Consider the following 20,439-nt stretch of genomic DNA (forward strand, 5'->3'; position numbering starts at 1 on the left):
TGAAATTCCTCCAAAAAGACGTGTTTAGATTTTTCTGTCATCACCTTCTCATAAATCCTGTTTGTGCCACTTTCTTTATGCTTTAAGCAATCTCCCGTTTTATAAATACATTATTTCCATACAATTAAAGGCTGAATATAGAGGGAGGGAGGTGTGGGGGGTGCCATCTGTCCACTCAAAGCAACAGCAGAATGAAGAGGTAGAGGGGGAGCAGGAGGTTGTCTATCTGGGAGGTGTATGCTTCCAACATGGCTACCAGAGTGATGGAGCCAACAATCCATGAGTAGGTGGAGTTCAGGTTAATGCTGCCGTCGAATATGAGGAAGACGGCCACGGCGATGATCTGGGCGAACACCGACGTTGCCGTTCCCTCCAAGGTCTTCCTGGTCCCGGGCCAGCGGATTTCTCCCATGGTGCTGCCGAACACGGAGGCGACCGTGTCTCCGACTCCCACGGCCAGCACCCCCGCGTAGGGCACCAGGCCGCCCGCTCCTGCCAACACCCCCTTGGGGGCGCAGGTTGACGGGAACAGCCAGATGGGCAGAGACATGCCCATCAGCAAATACACGTGGGTGAGGATGAGGGGCCCGGAGTCCCGCTCATCCAGGAACAAGGTGAGTAGCTGCCGGAGCAGCTGGCCGAGAGGCCGGATGCGAAAGTAGCGCACGTACTCCAGGAGCAGGAACACCGCCAAGCAGCCCACGGACGCCACGTGCAGCAGCTGCCTGTCGTATATGAGCCCTGGCACGTACGTGGCCACCACGATCAGGTGGAAATACTTCCGGACGATGGTTGAAGCCTGGTGCTTCTTGGACCCCGACTGGCGCTGATAGTTCTGATGTAAGACGACGCAAGTCGCCACGATGGCCAGAAACACCCAATACCCCACCAGGCAGAGTCTTCTGTCGTTGAACATGACGAAGTCCCAGAGCCACATGAGGGGGTGTCGGCCGATGAACAGGGACAGCCACGGCATGAGGATCCCCAAAACCAGAACGGCTGTCATGATGTGAAAGAAGAGCGAGGACACCCAGGTCTCCGACTCCATGAAGCAGAAGAGCAGAGCGAAGAAAACCCCCAGCAGCACCGACCCCACCACCACTACAGGCAGGAAGTAGTTCACCGGATCACCTTTGACCTCTGACAGGTTCAGCGAGCGCTTGATGAGCTGGTTCATGATGAAGCTGATGCCCCCAACGATGAGGAGCGCCTCCCCCGGCGTGAAGCAGCGCGGCATCAAGTACAGCACGATCAAGCAGAGGTAAACGAAGATCAGCAGCACCTCCAAAACCTCGATTACCTCAGAGACTGTCAGCGTCTGCTTAGTCGTGTATAGAATCGCGCTACCGGCCAGTCCTGCGATCACACAGGTGTTGGTAGGCACAGGTCTGGTGACGCCCATCGCGATCAGGGACAGGAACAGCGCCAGCATCATGCCAGTGATGGTGATCACCATGGAGAAACGCTCAAAGTAGACATTCCCCGAGGCAGAGCACTTTTCTTTCAGCACCAGGCCCAGCAGAGGCATCACCATAGATGCCGGAACGATGCCGCTGTTCGCCGACGGACGAAACTGGAACACGGCGCCCCCCGACCGGAGTAGACGGTCCCATTTGTGCTGGACGTAGAAAGCCTGAATGAAGAGCGCTATGCTGCACCAGGAGTGCTGGTTCCACACGGCCATGTGGACACACAGCACCGCCGCCAAGACGACGGCGGACTCCACGTACACCGGGTTGACCTGCATGGCTCTGGAGAGGACGACCACGAAGGACGGAGATGATCTGAACGGACAGTCTGGAGTGAAGAAGAGTCTTTACTGTCAGTTCCTCTCTATGACAGTCTTCATCATCCGTCAGCTTCCTTTAAGTCTAAAAGAAGAGGAAAATAAAAAAGCAAGAGGTATAACATAATTTTATTAAAAACTAGATATATAGCATTACCTGTGATAATGCATGTGTGAATGCTGTGAACTGAATGTGACCGCTAAAGATGCCAGAGATGTTATCTGAAAATGCTGAAACTGAAAGCTTGCTAAAATATTAGCTAAATGCCAAATTAGCCAAAAACAGCTAGCATAATGCTAAAATGTCACTAAACTCAAAATTAAGCAAAAAAAAAAAAGTGGAAACATGTCTAAATTAGCTCAGAAAAACGACTAGCATAATGCTAAAATGTTAACTAAATTCAATATTAAGGAAAAAACTGGAAACATGTCTGAATTACAAAAAAAAAAAAAAAACAGCAAGCCTAATGCTAAGTTGTTGGCTAAACTCAAAATTAAGCAAAACTGCTCAAATGGAAACAAATCTAAATTAGCAAATAAATAAATAAAACAGCTAGCATAATGCTAAAATGATAACTAAACTCCAAATTTGCCTAAATAACTGGAAAAATTCCTAAATTAGCCAAAAACAGCTATCATATTGTTAAAATGCTTACTAAGCATTCCCACAATAACTAGCAACTGGGGCAAAATTCATGCTTTTGTTTTGTAAGAAAACTTACAACATGTTGCATTTTCAGTCAAAATGTATTACACAAACCGGTCACTGTGCAGTCTCCAGATTATGACAGACTTGAGAAAATTATGGAATTCTGAAGTAAAAAAAAAATAATGTGGAAAAAAAGCAGCTTAGTTTAAGAAACTATTAGATATTTTCTGGTTAATGTTGTTGGCCTGTATGAAGTTTTCTGTCAATATAGCTCAGTTCTGACTGTATGTTGACCTTTGGTGAGTCTGCAACATTATTTTGAAATCTCAAAAACAAACAACATACCAAAAATGTTTTTAAATACAAAAAAAAAAGGATGAAACAACCTGGAACAAAAATGGAACATTTTACATTTCTTGAATTAAGAATAATAATATTTCAAATAAAGAAAATCAGCAAAAATCCATTCTTCATACGTTTTATTTTACAAAATAAAAGTCTCCCAATTAAAAAAAAGGAAAATGGATACAAAATATGTTGTTTTTTATTTTTATAACTATATTTCTTGTGTAAATACATGGAAATAACATAATTTGCACATTGAATTCATTTTTGTCTGCTTTTATGAGAAATTGTTAACAGTTTAGATTATTCCTTGTTACTACTACTAAAGTAATTATATTTTTAAGTAAAGTTATAGCTAAGCTTATAGCTAAGTATAATTGTAGGATATTTTACCCACTTCTGCCCTATAAAACAACATAGAAAGGAGAGGAGAACAGCTGGTCTTTTCCACGTTAGCTTTAACCTTTGAACCATAAGGGGAGTTGTAGGTTTAAATAAAAACGGTTAACATCTGTAAGTAACACAGTAACTAGTCGATTACATAAGTAAGGCAGGGGGAAACCGGTGTAAGCAAAAACATTTGGACATAGCGTCTCTGCCTGGAGCAGGGATGCAGCAGCATCGAGCTGACAGCGAATGCAGCTGCGTTAGCATGACGCCGCTGAACTCACGCAAAAGGCAACGCAGGAACAACATTCGGATTACGCCGAAAACAGTACGCACCTAATTTCCTGGAGTTTTCCCTACAAGAAGGTTTTCGGGCACGAATAGCTACCGTTTCCTTTGAATAAAGATCCTCCTTTTGTCAGCTGTCCCTCTTCTCACACCCTGTAGGAAGGAGCCATCTTTGACAGCCGGGTCACGTGACGCGCTCTTGGACATATCCTTTACAGATCATTTCCCCTATACTATTATTTATTACTATTATTTTTTTGTTGATTTGTTATTTAGTAATTATATTAATTGACAACAAATTTAGCCTTTTTCTTACTCTTATTTTTTTTTCTTACCAAATACTAAATGAATCCAGCCACTGACTTTTTTCAAAACAAAAATCTTATTTTATTATTTCAAAATATAAGTAAAATACAGAGAGAAGTCTAATTTTTTTAACATAAAAGCGTAGTAAAATAAAAATAAAAACCAGATACATAGAATATTTAAACTTAGAAATAAATAAATAAATAAAAATTTAGAGCAAATCCATAAAAGAAAAATATTAATAATGGACCATTTCCCGATAAAATATCTTTGCTGATATTTATGTTACACACTTGTGGCAACATTGATTTCCATATGACTGTTAGGATGCTAAAGGCTTCTTACACTTCTATTTGATTAATCTCCTGAAATTATAAACAAATAATATTATTATATGAACTAAACTCAGTTTTTAAAAAGTAACATAAAACAACTCAAAATTTGTTTGAGTTATCTGTCCAAATAAGACATTATTTGCACTCTTTTCATCCAGTACAAAGTAGTCAAAGCCTATCGTCTTTCACTGCTTTATTCATTGACTGTATAAGAAAAAAAACAGTCAATGGCTTTATTATAAATTATATATATATATTCTTTTTTCTTTTCTTTTTTCTTTTCTTTTCTTTTCATTAATCACCCCCTGGCATTTATTTTGAAGAATCAATGTACTGTCTATTATTTTATGCTCCTTGCTATGTGTAATCCCTACATTTTGAATAAAGATTTTTGCATGGGGGTGAAAAAAAGGTCTCTACAGGAAACGACCAAGATTACGGAAGTGACGGAATCACATATCAACCAATCCTATGGCAGGAGTGAAGATGGCGGAATCTCAGATTAGCGTCAGGTAAAAAGTCACCAGCAAACTTTCCTCGACATTTGTTTTGTGAAAATAAATCACGAAAGTATTAAATATAATTATAGCATTTTAAAATAGTAATACGAATATCGTCCATTTGATTAGCAGTAACCGTTTGGCTATTTGAGCTACTAGCAACCCGCTAACTTAGCTTAGCGTGCGCTAACCGCTTAGGTTTGAATGGGTCTCCTGTAACGAGGTGCCGCATGTCAACAAATACGTTAGCTCCGCTAATGTCACTTATGTTGTGTTTATTTATTACAAGTTGTCAGTTGAGGGGGGTGGGAAATAGTCATAATGAAGAAAACACACCGACGTAGCAAGGGACAATTTTCTCAGCGAAGTTACCGTCATTCTTCTGTTTTTTGTTCCCCAATATAATATTAAACTGTGTCTAACTTTCAGTTAAAAATTTGATTCTTGTTATTATGTAGTAAAATGATTGCAATTCACTTAGTATTCACTTAGCTATATATATATATATATATATATATATATATATATATATATATATATATATATATATATATATATTAAAACTTGTGAAATATAAAACTTTTATTTTCATAGGAGCTGTCGAGAACTATGGACCATTCTGCTTGGAAGGTCCGCTTTGAGAGAACCGGTACGTTTTGTTTTTATCTGTATTCTCCATATCAATATACACAGGATTAATGGTTAATGTAGGTGTCCTTTTTTGTATGACACATGATATGTTTTTCAGCCACATAAAACTTTTATTTTAAATTCTTTGTATGTATGTGTTTGTCTTTTTCAGGCCCAGATAGAAGCAGAACTCGACAGACACTGGGATAGACTCCATCTAGGACTCAGTTACTACAAGCAACCCAGGTGAGGTTACAAGCAAGAATATTCCAGACACTTTTTTTAATAACTGCACTGTTAAAGTTGTATTTTTTCTGAGCTTAATTCATCAATGTCGGACTGTTTTTGTAGCTCGAGCTCTGCGGGGAAAGTTAAGGAAAACAAAAACGTTCCACAGCCGCTTAAAGACTTTGGTTTAAGGATCAGTAAACTGTTGGTAAGATTTTGACGTTTCTGTTAATATATTGTATACATTTAATTTTTTTCTAAATTATTTTGTGATCTAATTGAGTATGATGGAAATTTTTCAGAATCTTGATGAGGAGCAGAGCGTGCAGCTCTTACAATGTTACCTTCAGGAGGACTACAGAGGGACGCGAGACTCATTAAAGGTTTTTGTCAAAAAAAAAAGTTAAGAAAATAAGTAACTGTAAAAAAAATAAATAAACAAAAATATTTTCTGTAGGTTGTTCTAAAAGACGACAGACAGAGCCAGGCGTTACTGCTAAAGGTTAGCATAAGGTCTTTGATGGCTTTAATGAAGATAATAGTTTCACTTCCTGCTTTTATTTAAAGGATTTATTGGTGTATGTCTGTGACGTCCATAGATTGCTGATTATTACTATGAAGAGCGGATGTGTTTGCTCCGCTGTGTTCTTCTGCTGCTCACATACTTTCAGGACGAGCGACATCCCTATCGGGTGAGAACTATATTATTATTATTATTTTGCTTGAAAATTTGTTGTAGAACTTCATTTATAGTCTGGACGTAAAATTTTTGAAATCTTGAGAAAAAAGTCCAGATGCCATGACTCGACGTCAAGATGTCACCTAAATGAATGAGCACCTTCATAGAAAACTTTTTGTTTGTTTTTGCTAAGGCTGAATACAGTAACTGTGTGAACAAACTGGAGAAGGACTTGGTGAGCAGCTGCCAGTCACAGTTTGAGGGTTTGTTCAAAGCTGAAGCACCAACCTGGGAAACCCACGGAAACCTGATGGTAAAAACACACACGTGTGGTGCACATGTTGATCAGCTGCTTTCAATTTCCTTTTATATTTATTTATGTTTTCATGTCACTAGACGGAGAGACAGGTGTCACGATGGTTCCTGCGCTGCCTGAGAGAACAGTCTCTGCTGCTGGAGATAATCTTCCTGCACTACGCGTACTTCGAGATGAGTCCTTCCGATCTTCTGAGCTTTACCAAACTGTTCAAAGAACAAGGCTTTGGGTTGAGACAAACCAACAGACACCTGGTTGATAAGAGCATGGATGCACTCGTAGACCGGATTGGGTAAGTGAAAAGGAGATGTAGGTTGTAACTGTTACTTTTTTTTTTAGGATTTTTTGTTTGTTTTCTGACCCGATTTTGATATTTTTGGTTCTAAATGTGGCTTAAACTTGATGAATCATTGAATTACTTTTAAATTTATTAGTATAAATGACTTTTAGCCTGTAATATTTCAGAATGATGACTCTCTGCTTAGCTGTCAGAGTGAGTGGCAAAGGTCACAAATTTGAGAACCAAAACAGACTCGAACTAAAATCCGGATTTCACCGAAAACTGAATCTTTGAAAAAAAAAAAATGACATAACATTAAACAGAAATTCATCTATCAGTCAGCAGTCCTGCTAATGGAGGCGCCACTCCGGACCATCCTGTTCAAACCCAAAAGTATCTTTTTACATAAATTGTGTAAAGTTATCGAAAAAAGTTTTTTTAAAGAACAAAAACTGTAGTAAAACGTTTTAACTGTTGAAAATTTCTCCAAAAGACAAATTCTAGTTTCAGAAGCATGTCAATAACTGAGTCAATAAAGTTTAATTGTGATAAACCAACATAATTCCTAACCCATAAAGACTTAAGTTAAGTTCCTTCTGGTTTATTTTCTTTTTACTTTGACATCCTTTTCCTGAACAGGTGAGCCTTTAGTCAGATCCACTCAAGATTCACTCAATCCAGTTTGAATCTTTGGGACAAAGCAAACCGCTTTAAACTTTACTGCTCCAGAAAAATGTTTCAACAAATGTAAAAAGTTTAGTGGGAAAGATAATTTTCTTATTTTATTTCAAATAAGGTTGTGGTAGGATTCAGTCTTTCATGTTTATACCTATTTCTTCCCTTTGGTGAATTTTATTGATATATCCTTTCAGCTCCAGTTCTGTGGTTTAATCAGATTTATATGTTGTATTCAATGAAAGTTATTACTTTAAGAAAGTTTTTTTTAATGCAATTTTGTCTATTTTCTAACAAGTTTAGGTTATCATTAGTGAAAACTTCTTAAGCAGATACATTTCTCTGTCTTCCAGGTATTTAAGCTGCCTCATCCTGGTTGAAGGCATGGACATAGACTTCCTGCACAAGTGTGCTCTGGAGGATTGTACTCAGCAGCACCAGTTCTCCAGTGCACCCAACGTCATTAAGGTCCGATAGTAAAGTCCACCACATTTCTATATAATTTTACATCAAATTACAATCAAACGTTTCTCCTTCAGGAAATGGATCAGCTTCTGCTGACGTTTGGTGACATCCCTCATCACGGGCCGGTGCTGTTAGCCTGGGTTCTGCTCAGACACACTCTGAGGCCCGACGAGTCCAGCCCTGTGGTCAGGAGGATCGGAAACACAGCCCTGCAGCTGGAGGTGTTCAAGTACCTGTCCACCATGCTGAAAGGCCTCGGAGTCTCAGGGAATAATGTATGTAAACCCTGAATTATTATCCTTCAATAATCGTTATTCTATCATTATAAGATACACATATTTGTCAGAAGTAGATGGGAACGCTTAAATTAATCTTTTGCCTTCTACACTGGAACTCCTATTTATCTTGAAAAAAATAGTCATTTTTTTATGTTTAAAAGCATAGACAGAGCCCATTTGTAGGAAGAAATAAGGATATTCAGAATTAATTTTCACCAGATTAAACTTAATTTCAGATTTTACATTTATTATTAAAACTGGTTTATTTAGTTGAGTTTTATTTTCCATTTATGAGCACAGTTTTCATATTTACCTTTTAGTACTATATATATATATATATATAAGAAACTCAGAAAATTAGCTTTTATTTTATTACAAACCTCTCACTTCTGTACTTTTATAGTGATTGTGAAAAGGTTTGTGCAAATCACAATTATAAAATGCAAAGAAAGGTTCATTTCTGACTAAAGGTTTCTCCATCCAGGACTCACATTTTAAATATTGGATCATTTAGCAATAAATGTTATTTTTTTTCCTCTCTTTTGTTCTTCAGTGTACAGCAAGTACGGCAAAAATGTGCATCTACGGCCTCCTGTCGTTTGTTATCACGTCATTTGAAGAGGAAAGCTTGCAGGTAAAACCTGAGGTCACAGAATTAATATCAACATGTGCAACCCGAGTCTGTGACTGAACTAATCTGTGAACGGTACAGATTGACGGCGTGTCGACTCAGTGCTCCCAGCTGATTGATGCTGCCTGTGAGGTTCTTTCTGCTCCCAATCTGGCTGAAGTTTTTTGGGAAATGGTGAGATGACGATCCAAAAAAAAAAATAAGACTTAAAAAATTGTTGCTACCAACATATTTTGTCAACTGTAATCTAGAAACCAAACATGGGACTTGGGATGGTCCTGGACAGTGCAGTGGGGATGTTTCCTCATAAAATAGGACCTCTGCTGCAGCTTCTGACTGCACTTGTGTCAAACAAATCAACTGTAAAGAAGGTAAACAGCTGCACATTTTAAAATGTTTTCTTTTAGAAATGCTTTACGAAGACTCTTCTACTCTGCTGCAGGTGTACAACTTCTTAGATAAGATGTCCTTCTACACACAAGTTTACAAGCACAAACCCAACGATGTCGTCTCTAACGATGATGAAACACTTTGGAGGAGACAAACCCCCAAACTGCTCTATCCGCTGGGTCAGTCACTGGAAGATAGAGTCAAATATTGTAAAGATGCCTTTTTAAAATGTTTGTATTCTGCTGTCAGGCTCAGGACAGACGAACCTGTGGATGCCACAGGGAGTGCTGGGCCAGGTGATGATTGCAGGTGAACAGGGCTGCATGGTGCGCTGGGATTACTCGTACAGCTCCTGGACTCTCTTCACCTGTGAGGTGGAGATGCTGCTGCATGTCGTTTCAACCGCAGGTATGCAAACATTTAAATAAAGGTTTCTGAACTTTGTTTTTAGCTGAGGCTCTAGTATGTTTTAAAGATACAGGAATGAAGAGAAATCGTCTCTTTTGGTTTGTGTGTGTGTCATTTTTTATTTGTAACTTACGTCTGCTTTTTTGTGTGTTTCTGTTTGTGTTCTCAGACGTCATGGCTCACTGCGCACGTGTTAAGCCCATCCTGGATCTGGTCCATAAGATCATCAGCACAGACTGGACCGTGTCCGACTGTCTGCTGCCGCTCACTTCTCGCATTTACATGCTGCTGCAGAGGTACGCTAACTGTACACACGACTTTACTGAACACCCGAGTGAATAGAAGTCAAGACTCTGCGTTATCTGTCAGGCTCACGTCAGTCATCAACCCTCCGGTGGATGTGATCGCCTCCTGTGTGAACTGTCTCTCCGTACTGGCTGCAAGGATGCCTGGGAAGGTGGGAGCATACAGACTTTAAAAATAGGATTAAACACATTTCCTGAATTTCAGCAAATTATAATATTTTTTCCTGTCATTTCAGGTTTGGTCCAGTCTCCATCACACTGGTTTCCTCCCGTTTGCCTCCAACCCTTTGAGTAACATGTCTCAGTGTGTGAGGTAAAGCAGAGCGCCCAAACTGGCTAACAAAGCACCCAATTTTACAGAAAGTAACATATTTTTTTTTTATTTGTAAGTGCTGAGGGAATGAAAGCAGGTAACTATGGCAACCTACTGGTCCAGATCGAGCAGCCCAGGGGCGAGTACGCCGTGACAATTGCCTTCCTTCGGCTTCTTACAACTTTGGTTAAGGTAATAGCAGAATTTATAGCCAGAATCTTCAGCGGTGAAATGCCTCACTGGTAATTATTATTCCAGGGTCAGCTTGGAAGCACCCAGAACAAAGGTCTGATCCCCTGTGTGCTGCTGGTGCTGAAGGAGATGCTGCCCACATACCACAAGTGGCGTTACAACACCTACGGAGTCAGAGAGCGAATAGGTAAAATGATCAGATTCTCCTGAAAAACCGAGTAAAATAAGATCAAAGCTGAGTCTCGGTTACTGTTGATGCAGGTTGTCTTATTTTGGAGCTGATCCACGCCATCCTCAACCTGAGTCCAGAGGGGGAGGACCAAGGCAGGTCAGGATGGTGCTCTCATCTCATTTCACTTCTGACTAAAACCTTTCATGTAGTTCACTAGAAACATAATCAGATTTGAGTTATAGCAGCCTCACAATACAGAACATTTTATTTGTGTTTTCTGATAAAGGAAGTGTTTTGACAGCAGCTGTATCAACTTCTCTTTTACTTCCTGTAGAGGATTTAATCCAAGTGATCATCAGTTGTAATTGTGCATTTGGAGGTTTCACTTGTAGAGACGATCATTTCATCATTGTGTTTCACCATTCTATTTAAAAATAAAAAAACAGAAGATACCAAATGTTGCAGTTCCTCCAAAAACCACCGGAGGCAGGTTGTAGAAGGAAGCAATTCTTCATTCAATCTTAGAAAAGAACAACTTTACACCTGAAATAAACTAACATTTAGTCTGGTTTCTGAAGATATTTGAAATGTATTGAATTATTTATGCTTTTTTATAATTTTATTTTATTTTCGAACAAGAACAACAACAAAAAACAAATAAAAAGGAACAATACAAATTATCCCACAAACAATCTAAGATGTAACCAGAATGTTGAGTTTGAAAAAGGGTTTTGGATGAAGCTAAAAGCTTATCAAGTCCAAACCATTTTGTTCTTAATTATCCCAAATTAAATATGCAAATATCTCTTTATTTATACAGAGGAATATGAACACAAAACAAAATCATCAATAACAATTTTGTACATTCATATATATACGAACACACACATATATACATATAACAATATTTTTAACTAAAGAGAACTGAAAAAATATATTTCTTTTCTATTTGGTATCGATTGAAATTGTACTTAAAAGGTTTTAATTTGCAGATGGATGGTCCAATGGATGAATACCACAGAGATCCCATCTTTACTTTGTCTTAAGATGTTTTTTTTTAATGTTGAAGTAATTTAAACTCTGATCCATGTATTTCAACTATGTAGCCACAAGGGGGCCCATGTCTGTCTTTCCCTGTGCCGGTCCCCAGCCCGGATAAAATACAGGGTTGCACCAGGAAGGGCATCCAGCGTAAAACTCTCTGCAAAGCAGTGAAATATACTCCGCTGTAGTGACCCATGATTGGATAAGCCCATAGGTGGATAACAACATCTATCGAATATCCAAAATCTGTAGTGATCTACTCAGTTTTTTCAAATCTTGTGGTTTTAAAAAGCTGCTTTAAACTCAATTGATCAAAGAAAACAATTAAAGAATGTTGAAATTTTTAGACATTAGTTAATGTTTTTTTTTCTTTCTGGTCATGTGACAGCACTCCCACCCTGCAGTCTCTCTGCATCTACTGTCTGACCAACACAGAAGCCGGGCAGGCCGTTGTGAACATCATGGGAGTCGGAGTGGACACCATCGACGTGGTTCTGGCTGCACAGCCCAGCAGGTAAAAGTATTTCATTCTTCTTCTCTACATTCAGGGTGTGTCTCTGTTCTGATGTAAACACTGTTTCTTTTGTCCCGAATGCTCAGCTACGGCTCTGAAGGTCCGGGTCAGATCCTGATCCAGACGGTCAAACTGGCCTTTTCTGTCACAAACAACGTCATCCGTCTGAAGCCGCCGTCTGACGCGGTGTCGCCCCTGGAGCAGGCGCTAACGCAGCACGGCGGCCACGGCAACAACCTGATCGTCGTTCTTGCCAAATATATTTACCACAAACACGATCCAGCTCTTCCTCGCCTCGCTATTCAGCTCCTGAAAAGGCTCGCCACTGTGAGATGATGTTCCTCATGCTGGATTATCCTTCAGCGGTTCGTTGTTGTGCTAAATGTTTGAACTTTGTCTCTGCAGGTTGCCCCCATGTCAGTCTATGCCTGCCTTGGGAATGACGCTGCAGCAATCAGGGATGCATTTCTCACTCGACTGCAGAGCAAGACGGAAGACATGCGGATCAAGGTCATGATCCTGGAGTTTCTCACCGTTGCTGTGGAAACGCAGCCTGGCCTCATCGAGCTCTTCCTCAATCTGGAAGTGAAAGATGGAAACGAAGGCTCAAAGGTACAAAATCTGAGATTTGGTTTTTACGTTCAGCATCGAGGGACCAAATCTAAAACAAAGACTCTTCGATTCCAGGAGTTCTTGCTGGGTGAGTGGAGCTGTCTTCACGTGGTGCTGGATCTGATCGACTCCAAACAGCAGGGGAAGTACTGGTGCCCGCCGCTGCTCCACCGAGCAGCCCTCGCCTTCCTCCTGGCTTTGTGGCAGGATCGCAGAGATAGCGCCATCTCTGTGCTGAGGACCAAGTGAGTTATTAATGGAGAGGAAATAGACATTTTGTGCACTTGCGGTTGTGTATTAACATGTACAAAAATTATGAATAAAAATATATATATATATAATTTACACATGCGAGTGTTTTAAAAATGCATATGTAGAGTTTTTATATTAATTATCAGGCATATCTGTTTAAGAAAATGTGAAAATGTCAAGTTTTCACTAGGTTTTATTCACAATCTAAGTTTAAAGCAACAAATAAGAAAACTCTAATGACCCAGCATTCTAGCAGCATTTAAACTTATGCAAAAAATTCTGGAGACTTGAAAAGAGTTTCATATCAGATTTGTGCGTAAATGCATTTTTTTGTGTGTTCGTAACAAGCGGTTGGTTTTAAAAGATTTGTGTGCGTAGTTAGTTTTAACCTGCTGTAATTTTAAGTTTTGTGTGTGTACATTATATTTGTTCTTTTTTTTTTATTTGTAGTTTTTGTACATGTGAACACACAGTTGCAAGTACTCAAAGTTGTGCACAAAATGTATTGCATGACTTACAAATCAACAATTACGCTCACACAAAAGTGTATCCTAAACACGTGTCATTCCACATCTCCAGTGTTGGGATCATTTGAATATTTAGATGAATAAAGACGGACCCAACATTAATCAAAAATACAATTTAAATTATAATTACACAGTTTTTAGACAAAAAAAGTCATTTTTAAAAATAAATATTTTTTAAAACGTCAGTAATCATATAGAAATTTAGAGTTTTGAGGAGAACTGTTGGCATGGAGCAACCCCACCCCCTTTTTCCATCATTGAGAGCAACCAAGGTTTTTATTATTTGCATCCCTTATACTTATAGTGGCATAAAAAACTCCCTAAAACATGAAGATGGACATTCTGACATTTTTCTTTGTCTTTTTCTTCAGAGAAAGATTTTGGGAAAATTTAACCACGCCTCTGTTTGCGACCCTCACCCCCCCTTCAGACACCACAGAGGTATTCCTCCTTCTACCCTTTAATTCTGTTGTCAGTGAAGCTGTCGGCTCAATCCTGTGACTCCTCCTCTTCCTCCTCCTTCTCCTCCTCAGCCCTGCGTTTTGGAGACCTGTGCCTTCGTCATGAAAATCCTCGCTCTGGAGATTTACTACGTCGTCAGGTAAACGAAGAAATGCCTGTTCTCGTATTAATCTCACAAGCTAACCATACCTCCTCTGTTCGGGCTGCTGCAGCGGCTCCTTGGAGAAGTCTCTGAAAGACGCCCTTCAGAAGTTCTCCAGCGCGCGGCGGTACGAGTACTGGTCCCAGTACGTGAAGTCACTGGTGTGCCGCGTGGCGGAGTCGGAGGAGGAGAGCATCTGTTACCTCTCCGAGACTCAGATGCTGATCTCTGCTTGGAGGATGCTGCTCATCCTCTCCACCAGCCACGTAAGTTCTCATTTTACATTCACATTTTGGGATTTAAATTTATTTATTTCACACGATCAACTGTTTTCAGGCTGATGTGATGCTGCTAACAGAGGATGCAACCAAGCTGAAGCTCTTCATGGACGTCCTGGATGGAACTAAAGCAGCTGTAAGGCGTCCTAATGTGAATTTTGTTTCTAAATGATGAATCGTTTTCATCCTCGTAACCTTCTTGTCTTTGCAGCTGACCACTCCCACATCCGTTCCCTGTCTCCGACTCGGATCCATGATGGCCACTCTGCTCCTCATCCTCCTCAAACACTGGAAGAAGTGAGTAGTTCACCGCTGGGAGGATGTGAGCGTTTCGCTAGAATCATCGATGTCTTCTCTCTGCGTCTACAGCGTGGTGGCAGCAGCTCCAGACATCTTGTCTCCTCTGTCCCTCATCCTCGAGAGCGTCCTGCAGGCTGACCAGCAGACGATGGAGAGAACCAAAGCCAAAATCTTCTCTGCTCTCATCTCTGTGCTGCAGATTCAGGGACTCAACGGTACGATGCTTCAGTTTCTGTTTGGATCCAAAGTTCAGAGCTTTATTTCTTATGGTGGTTGTTCCTAGGGGGAGACATTTCCCAGCTGCCTCAGCTGCTGCTGTGCGTGTGCGAGACGGTGAAGGACGAGGCGCTGGCGCTCATTGACAACACCCGGCACGTGAGCCAGGTGGGGGAAGCGCTGGAGGACGAGGACAGCATGGAGACGGACTCTCCTCGTGGGCCAAAGGACCATCGAGACGGGGTAATCCAATCAGGGGATCTTAAAATGTTACATTCTTTAAAAACCTTTTGTGTCCTAGTTTTCTGCGCTGTAGTGCATTATTGTTCCACTAGAGGCAGTAGAAGGGCTCATTCATAATATGAAATTCTTTATAATACAGTTAAACCATGTTTAAAATGTGTGGATCCAATTTGAGAAAGTGGGTTAAAATTGTCCTTTTTTCCCCTGAACTCTTTAGTTTATATTTTGACATTTTAAACTATTATTGTGTGCGCCAAAATGTACCAAATTACCCAAAAGTATTCTGATCGATGCCATCTTACCTCATAAAAATGATATCACAATCATTTATGTAATGTAATTCCCTAATAAACCTGAAGTTTATCCACTTTTTGCTTTCATTCTTTTTAACCAGGTCTGCGTTCTCGCACTTCATCTGGCGAAGGAGTTGTGCCGCACGGACGAGGACGGCGAGCACTGGGTCTCGGTGATGAGGAAAGTGCCGGTCTTGCCTTCAGTTCTCAACGCCATGGAGCTGAGCCTGCGCTCCAAACACAACCTTTACTTCACCGAAGCCGCTCTGCACCTGCTGCTCACACTCGCTCGCACTCCTCAGGTATGGAAAACCACACGGCAGGACATGCCGATGTAGTTTATTTTATTTTCATGGTTAAAGACCCTATCCGATCCTCTTTTGATCTACTTTAAAAGCATTCCCAGTGATCTTTTAATGCTGTTGTAGGCAAAATCCAAAACTTGTGTTGTTTTTTAAGACATAATTTCTACATAGCGGTAGAAGTTCAGTAGAAATTCAAACCTACACTATTTTTAATCTACTTTCTGCCACCACTAGATGTCTCTGTTCCTCATTAAACTTCAAGCCTTTGAATTTTTTTTTTTTTTTAATTCTGAATCATCTGCTTTTTATTTATAGTTTTCTCTTTTTTAAGTGTTTCTCTTGTATTTTCCTCTCTTCTTTGCTGTTTTGTCTTCAGTTTCTTCTTCTGTTGTGTTAAATTTTACTGTTTTGGACATGTGATAAAGTATCTGCTCATCTGCAAATGTTTTTGATGGAAATGAAACGTTTTCTGTCTGTTTCCTTTGAAATAATCTACAGATGACTAATCAGTGCAGCCGTCCAGGCAGCAGCGGTTAATCAGACTTTAGGCACATAACAGACTGTAAATCTTCTTAACGATCAGAGCTTAGTTTTTCTTCTTAGATGAGTGCTTTTGAGGATTTTGACTAAGTTTTCAGAAAAGACCAAAAAGAGATGAATCATTAGAAAAGAAACGCTGTTGAAGGCTCCTCCTTATCGTTTCTTTAGGGAGCAGCGGCCGTAGCAGGAGCTGGAGTTACCGAGACCATCTGCCTTCCTCTCCTCAGTGTTTATGAAGTTCCATCAAATGGAGGTTCTCAGGTGAAGTCAATTCTGCATTTTAATAAAGATTTCAGTACCAAATGCTCTCATTCTAAAAGTGTCTCTTCTGTTAGCAGAGCTTCTCCCGGAAGTCGCAGGACTCGGCCTGCTGGCCGGGCGTGTACCGTCTCTGCATGTCTCTGATGGAGAGTCTTCTCAAGACGCTGCGCTACAACTTCATTAATGAAGCCCTGGACTTTGTCGGAGTTCATCAAGAACGTATCTTACAGGTACGATCATGGGGATTTAGACAGCGGTCCACAAACTCCTGAGAAAATCAACACAACCTGCTTTTTTTCCTGTTTTATTTATAAACTGGTTCTAGAGACAGTTTTATTTTGGGAAATAAAACCACATTCTCAAGTTAACAAAAAAAACTATGATTTTGGGAAGTTTATTTTCACAGGAAATAGCTAATAAGGAAACAAGAAAGCCTTCGCCTTCAAAATAAAAGAAAGCTGCATTGAACAAAAACTAAGAGTTTTACTTGAAAATATAAATTTGTTGTGACAGTTGTTCCTACACACCATAATAACAATAATATTCACCAATGGACTGTCCAACATTACAAGGAAAGTGCTCATAAAGTATCTTAAATGTTATTATCTTTAGAAAATAAGAGATTTAGTGAACGATTTTTCTCTTGTGCACGTTGCACCTTAAAAGTCAGAAGAGGAGAATTTTTTTTAACTCCCTCTTTGACCGTTGAGTCAAGAGAAAATCTGAGATGTTTTAATGGTTCCAACATGAAATCTAGAGAACACATTGTGAATTTAACAGAGGATGATGATAAACTTTACCCTTAAAAATTAAGAGAAATTGGAACCCAAAGATAAAAATTCCCCCTCCTATATAATTGTCTGTAGTATGTAAAAAGTCATTGATTTAGAAAGTGCTTCATTCACCAGCTGCCATCTGAAGGTAAAGATTGGCTCACCTTCTTTGTGGATCAAACTTTATGTTCCAGCAGCATCTGTGTAACATGTTTACAAAACTGCTCAAGGATCTGCTGTTGTTTGGATGTAAGGGCATTTTCAAACCTCTTTCCTCAGTGTCTGAACTCCATGCGCACCGTGCAGAGCCTGGCCTGCCTGGACGAGGCGGATCACACGGTCGGTTTCCTGCTCCAACTGTCCAGTTTCTGTAAGGAGTGGCAGTTTCACCTGCCCAAGCTGCTCCTGGACGTACAGGTGAGTCCGCTTGTCATCACACTTTCAGCAGGAAATATCATTTAATGCTTATAAAGTGAATTTCCTTCTGTTTAGATCAACCTGTGTTACCTGTGCCAGACCTGCACATACCTGCTCCACAGCAAGAAGATGCTCCATCACTACCTGCAGGTCCGAAAATCTGAGGATTGCTTAATAGTTCATGAAAGATTCTGTTATCTTCTTATATCCCTTCTAGAAACTTAATGAACTTGAAAAACAAACAAACAAAAAAAAACTAGTTTGTGTTTTTTCTAGGCTAAAAACGGTGAGGCGTTGCCTCCCGGCCCCCTCTCCAGGACCCAGTGCCCCCCTCAGACTCCGGCAGCAGCAGGAGCGGCGGGGGCAGACCGGGAAGAAGCCGAGCAGAAGGCGCTGCTGGCCGTGCAGTGCAGCCTGTTGAAGATCCTCAGCAAAACCCTAGCCTCTCTGCAGCACTTCACTCCCGACTGCTGCCAGATCCTCCTGGACCAGGTTAGACTATTCAGATCCTCCTGGATCAGCTTAGACTGCTCAGATTTTCTGCCTCAACAGTGGTGGAGGTGCAAAGGAAGCGAGGGACAAATTGGAAGAACTGGTTTGAATTAGGGCTGCCACAAACGATTATTTTAATAGTCGACTAATCACTAGTTATTAGTTGACTAATCAGATGATTCCTAGTCCCTGATTGGTCAAAGTTCAACTTAACAGACTTTTCATTGAAAGTGGTCTCTTGAACACACATTGCAGAGGTCGGTGTGAACCTATACGAACAGAATATCTGCTTCATAATAAAATAAAAAATCTATTTCTGTATCAGTGCATGGACCTGGCCGAGTACCGGACCCTGTTTGTGCTGAGCTTCACCACTCCGGCCTTTGACCCCGATGTGGCGCCTTCATTTGGAACCCTGCTGGCTACGATCAACGTGGCGCTGAGCATGCTGAGCGAGGTACTCCTCACATTCATTTTACAGGGAATCCCAGCTCCAACAACTTAATTTATGCTCTTTATGGACAGATGGAGAAGAAGAAGGAGACGGCTTCAGTTAGCATAGCGTCGCTGGCTTCATCAGAGGAGCTCCAAGCTTTGAAGTGAGTCAACTCCCGACTTTTCAAGTGACTTTTTTTTTGGTTTAGTTAACAAAAACACCCTTTTTTCTTCTTTAGGTCACTGCTGATGTTCACCATGGAGAACTGCTTCTACGTGCTCATCTCTCAGGCTGTCCGGTGTCTCAAAGACCCCTCCATCCTCCCTCGGGACAAACAGAGGCTGAAGCAGGAGCTCAGCTCGGAACTGGTGAGTCCAAAAACAAAAAAAACATTAAATCCTCTCCATAATTTTGGGAACTAATGCTTTGATTTTACGTACACATCAGGTATTTGACGCGCGTTTGCGCGTCAAATACCTGATGTGTACGTAAAATCAAAGCATTAGTGGACATAGTGGGAGGGGCTTCTTCCAATCATTATTTCCCATCATCCCCAGAGCACGCTCCTGTCCAGCCTGTCCCGTCACTTCCGGAGGGGTTCTCCGTTGTCTCCGGCCTCCGCCCAATCCAAACAACCCCCACCCGGATCCAAGGGCAGCCACGAAGGCCAGGAGCCCATCATCCAGCTGGTTCAGGCTTTTGTTCGACTAGTGCAGAGATAGGTGGGACTTTTATTTTCTCGTTTTGTTATTAATAAATAAAATCGTAGCGTTTTAGACCCCACTTCAAGAAAACGATTGTTGCCAAACCTAAACAACCAGGTTGTTGGTGATACTGGTTCCACAGACCTAGTTTTATAGGTCACTGATGGCACAACCCCAGAACCATTTCAGATCAAATGTAACCTAACTCCATGTATTCCACTTGTTTGTATTATTTTTGCATTTGCCGTTGTGTTGTGGCCAACATTTGTACTAAACTAATAAAGGGATTTAAATACATCAAAACGCTGCAGACTAAAGATTCACCATGATGCTTCTTTTTACTGCATTTATACTGAACGCCATGTTTTATACATAAGACAGCAGGTGAATAAAAATTACAAAGTCGGTATTAAAATACAGTTTTCAAATATACATAATATAAAAATAACAAAAGGGTTCTTATTTACAGGCATTTTGTTTAAAAAGAAACCCTCAGTACCTACAGGAAGTCGAGCTAAAAGGCCGAGTCTGCAGCAGGCTCAGTAAGTGCAGTGCAGAGATGAGTTACTGTTGTGATCCTCTGAGAGTCCGTCTGCAGGCGGGGGGTCTACTGTCCATTGACTGGGATCTCCTGAAACGACATGAAAGGATGTCAGGAAAACAGATGTGAGAGTGAAGCTAATCTGCAAATGCATGCATGTCAGATGTTTGGGATTAGGAGTTTGTTGGTCCTACGATACTATTTTACTTTTTCAGTGATTGTGGGCCAGCTTATAAGAACAAGTGAGGTGCACAGACCTTTAGTCAAAATGCTGAAGGTGAAGAAAGCAAAAGATTCAGCAACCTATTTGATAGGAGTGGCATGTACAACGTTCAGAAAACGTGACTTCAGCGGTGAAAAATGTGATCACTTCAGTTTGAGAAAAACGGAGATGCAGCGCTGCAGTATAGACTGTCAGATAAAAATTAAATAAAGTGTTCAAGGCAGTAGGGCTGCCAAGATTAGTCCACTGATCGACTATTAAAATAATCGGTGACTCAATTAATCGTTACTTTATATTATATGGAGT

At 40.6% G+C, this 20,439-nt stretch overlaps 3 protein-coding genes across 11 annotated transcripts in view; 1 reads left to right on the forward strand and 2 right to left on the reverse strand.

Moving 5' to 3' along the window:
• The window catches only part of dolk (dolichol kinase), a 5,599-nt gene extending 1,711 nt beyond the window's left edge, over positions 1–3,888 (reverse strand). Inside the window, exons 1-2 of one of the 2 annotated variants that reach the window (XM_024299523.2) lie at positions 3,504–3,888; positions 321–1,871 (exon numbers count right to left, since the gene is read on the reverse strand). In XM_024299523.2, coding sequence (XP_024155291.1) covers positions 321–1,747 — 1,427 coding nt within the window. In that variant the 5' untranslated portion in view covers positions 1,748–1,871; positions 3,504–3,888. Of the gene's footprint in view, positions 1–6; positions 1,872–3,503 lie in introns of those variants that run through there. The other variant, XM_024299524.2, reaches the window with a different exon arrangement.
• A 207-nt stretch (positions 3,889–4,095) lies between these two features.
• On the forward strand, positions 4,096–19,672 carry nup188 (nucleoporin 188). Of its 2 annotated transcripts, none has more exons than XM_024299721.2 (43): positions 4,096–4,608; positions 5,191–5,245; positions 5,399–5,472; positions 5,578–5,662; positions 5,757–5,837; positions 5,912–5,956; positions 6,054–6,146; positions 6,327–6,446; positions 6,530–6,741; positions 7,758–7,872; positions 7,944–8,144; positions 8,701–8,781; positions 8,860–8,952; positions 9,030–9,149; positions 9,221–9,347; positions 9,418–9,576; positions 9,746–9,872; positions 9,946–10,033; positions 10,118–10,194; positions 10,272–10,386; positions 10,453–10,573; positions 10,648–10,714; positions 11,991–12,116; positions 12,203–12,443; positions 12,522–12,728; positions 12,804–12,973; positions 13,879–13,948; positions 14,041–14,108; positions 14,182–14,377; positions 14,448–14,525; positions 14,601–14,686; positions 14,759–14,904; positions 14,973–15,148; positions 15,543–15,743; positions 16,455–16,547; positions 16,622–16,777; positions 17,600–17,737; positions 17,813–17,887; positions 18,014–18,229; positions 18,555–18,686; positions 18,755–18,828; positions 18,904–19,033; positions 19,223–19,672. In XM_024299721.2, exons 1-43 carry the CDS (start codon positions 4,568–4,570, stop codon positions 19,385–19,387), a joined length of 5,241 nt encoding a protein of 1,746 aa, XP_024155489.1. In that variant the 5' UTR covers positions 4,096–4,567; the 3' UTR covers positions 19,388–19,672. The 2 variants fall into 2 exon arrangements, with proteins under 2 accessions (XP_024155489.1, XP_024155490.1); XM_024299722.2 differs by having other exon boundaries at positions 16,625–16,777.
• The window catches only part of cdk5rap2 (CDK5 regulatory subunit associated protein 2), a 33,522-nt gene continuing 32,477 nt past the window's right edge, over positions 19,395–20,439 (reverse strand). For all 7 annotated transcript variants that reach the window (XM_024299713.2, XM_024299717.2, XM_024299718.2 and 4 more), the window contains one exon: positions 19,395–20,000. In XM_024299713.2, the coding sequence (XP_024155481.1) occupies positions 19,909–20,000 (92 nt within the window). In that variant the 3' untranslated portion in view covers positions 19,395–19,908. The remainder of the gene's footprint in view (positions 20,001–20,439) is intronic.

The sequence above is a fragment of the Oryzias melastigma genome, linkage group LG12, assembly GCF_002922805.2.
Source record: "Oryzias melastigma strain HK-1 linkage group LG12, ASM292280v2, whole genome shotgun sequence".
Lineage (NCBI taxonomy): Eukaryota > Metazoa > Chordata > Actinopteri > Beloniformes > Adrianichthyidae > Oryzias > Oryzias melastigma.

Excerpts from the sequence above, each read along its gene's own strand:
- nup188 (XM_024299721.2), top strand. The coding sequence starts at position 4,568 with ATGGCAGGAGTGAAGATGGCGGAATCTCAGATTAGCGTCAG. Across the intron at positions 7,873-7,943 it reads GTGCACCCAACGTCATTAAG|GAAATGGATCAGCTTCTGCT; the intron begins GTCCGATAGTAA and ends TTTCTCCTTCAG. Across the intron at positions 12,974-13,878 it reads ATCTCTGTGCTGAGGACCAA|AGAAAGATTTTGGGAAAATT; the intron begins GTGAGTTATTAA and ends CTTTTTCTTCAG.